The sequence below is a fragment of the Monopterus albus genome, unplaced genomic scaffold, assembly GCF_001952655.1.
Source record: "Monopterus albus unplaced genomic scaffold, M_albus_1.0 scaffold225.1, whole genome shotgun sequence".
Lineage (NCBI taxonomy): Eukaryota > Metazoa > Chordata > Actinopteri > Synbranchiformes > Synbranchidae > Monopterus > Monopterus albus.
In genome coordinates, this window is record NW_018128105.1 from 172,017 (window position 1) to 172,886 (window position 870).

At 55.4% G+C, this 870-nt stretch overlaps 1 protein-coding gene across 1 annotated transcript in view; it reads right to left on the reverse strand.

Annotated features, from left to right (window-relative positions):
* The window catches only part of LOC109971430 (RNA-binding protein 4B), a 5,796-nt gene that overhangs the window by 1,741 nt on the left and 3,185 nt on the right, over positions 1-870 (reverse strand). The window contains 3 exon segments of the mRNA XM_074527677.1: positions 2-169; positions 445-866; positions 868-870. The exon segment at positions 868-870 is cut by the window's right edge and continues 360 nt beyond it. Coding sequence (XP_074383778.1) covers positions 2-169; positions 445-866; positions 868-870 — 593 coding nt within the window.

Sequence of the window (870 nt, forward strand, 5' to 3'; positions counted from 1 at the left end):
GGGGCCCACTGGCCTGAGGGCATCCAGCGTAGCGATCGGCTGGGCGGACATCGCGGGTACAGCTGACACTCCTGGCATGCCAGGGATAGCTGTCACTGTGTTTGGTGGTGGGTAAGCATACTGGAACTGGGGGAACTGCTGCAGCTGCTGGTAGTACTCCGCATAATACCTAAGAGAAGGGAAGAGAGCAGGGAATGAAGAGGGATGGGTTAAGGGATAGAGAGGAGGGTTTAGGTAGGAACAGTAAAGGCATTTGTGGTGGCGCTAGGTGAGACAGAGAGTAATGACAAAGTGATAAAGTGAAGAAAATGCAATAAAATAAAACTTTAATCAGCCCTACTAAATGTTGCTCCAAGGCAATACAAGCATGACTGGAACCACTGGAAAGTATAGCAGCAGAGAAGGTGTAACCGATGGTAAAGGGAATCCAAGATCAACTCCTACCTGGCCATGGGATCCTCTGCAGCCTCCACTGCCTCTTCTGCTGCTCGGCCAGCTGGCGTGGGGAGCAAGGGTCTGCGTGGCTTGGCTCTCTGGTACATGAAAGGCTTCATCACAGGATCTGGCAGCAGGGGCGCCGACCTCCGTAGGGGACTGCGGTCCCTCTCACCTGACTTTGCCGCAGCCACTGCCGCCGCAGCAGCTGCTGACTGCTGCTCAGCCATAACCTGCTGGCCTTGGGCGAAGTAATGTGCCTGCCTGGCCGCCTCAAAGATGGCTGTAGGGTCCGCTGCTCCCATTGCGCTTATATGAGCGTAGGCAGGTGTGGCGGCACCATAAATTGCTGGAGCTACAGTGTAGGCAGGGTTTACTGCAGCCGCTGCTGTTGGCATTTCTATTCCCGGAGCAGCAGCCAAGTAAACGGGGGGG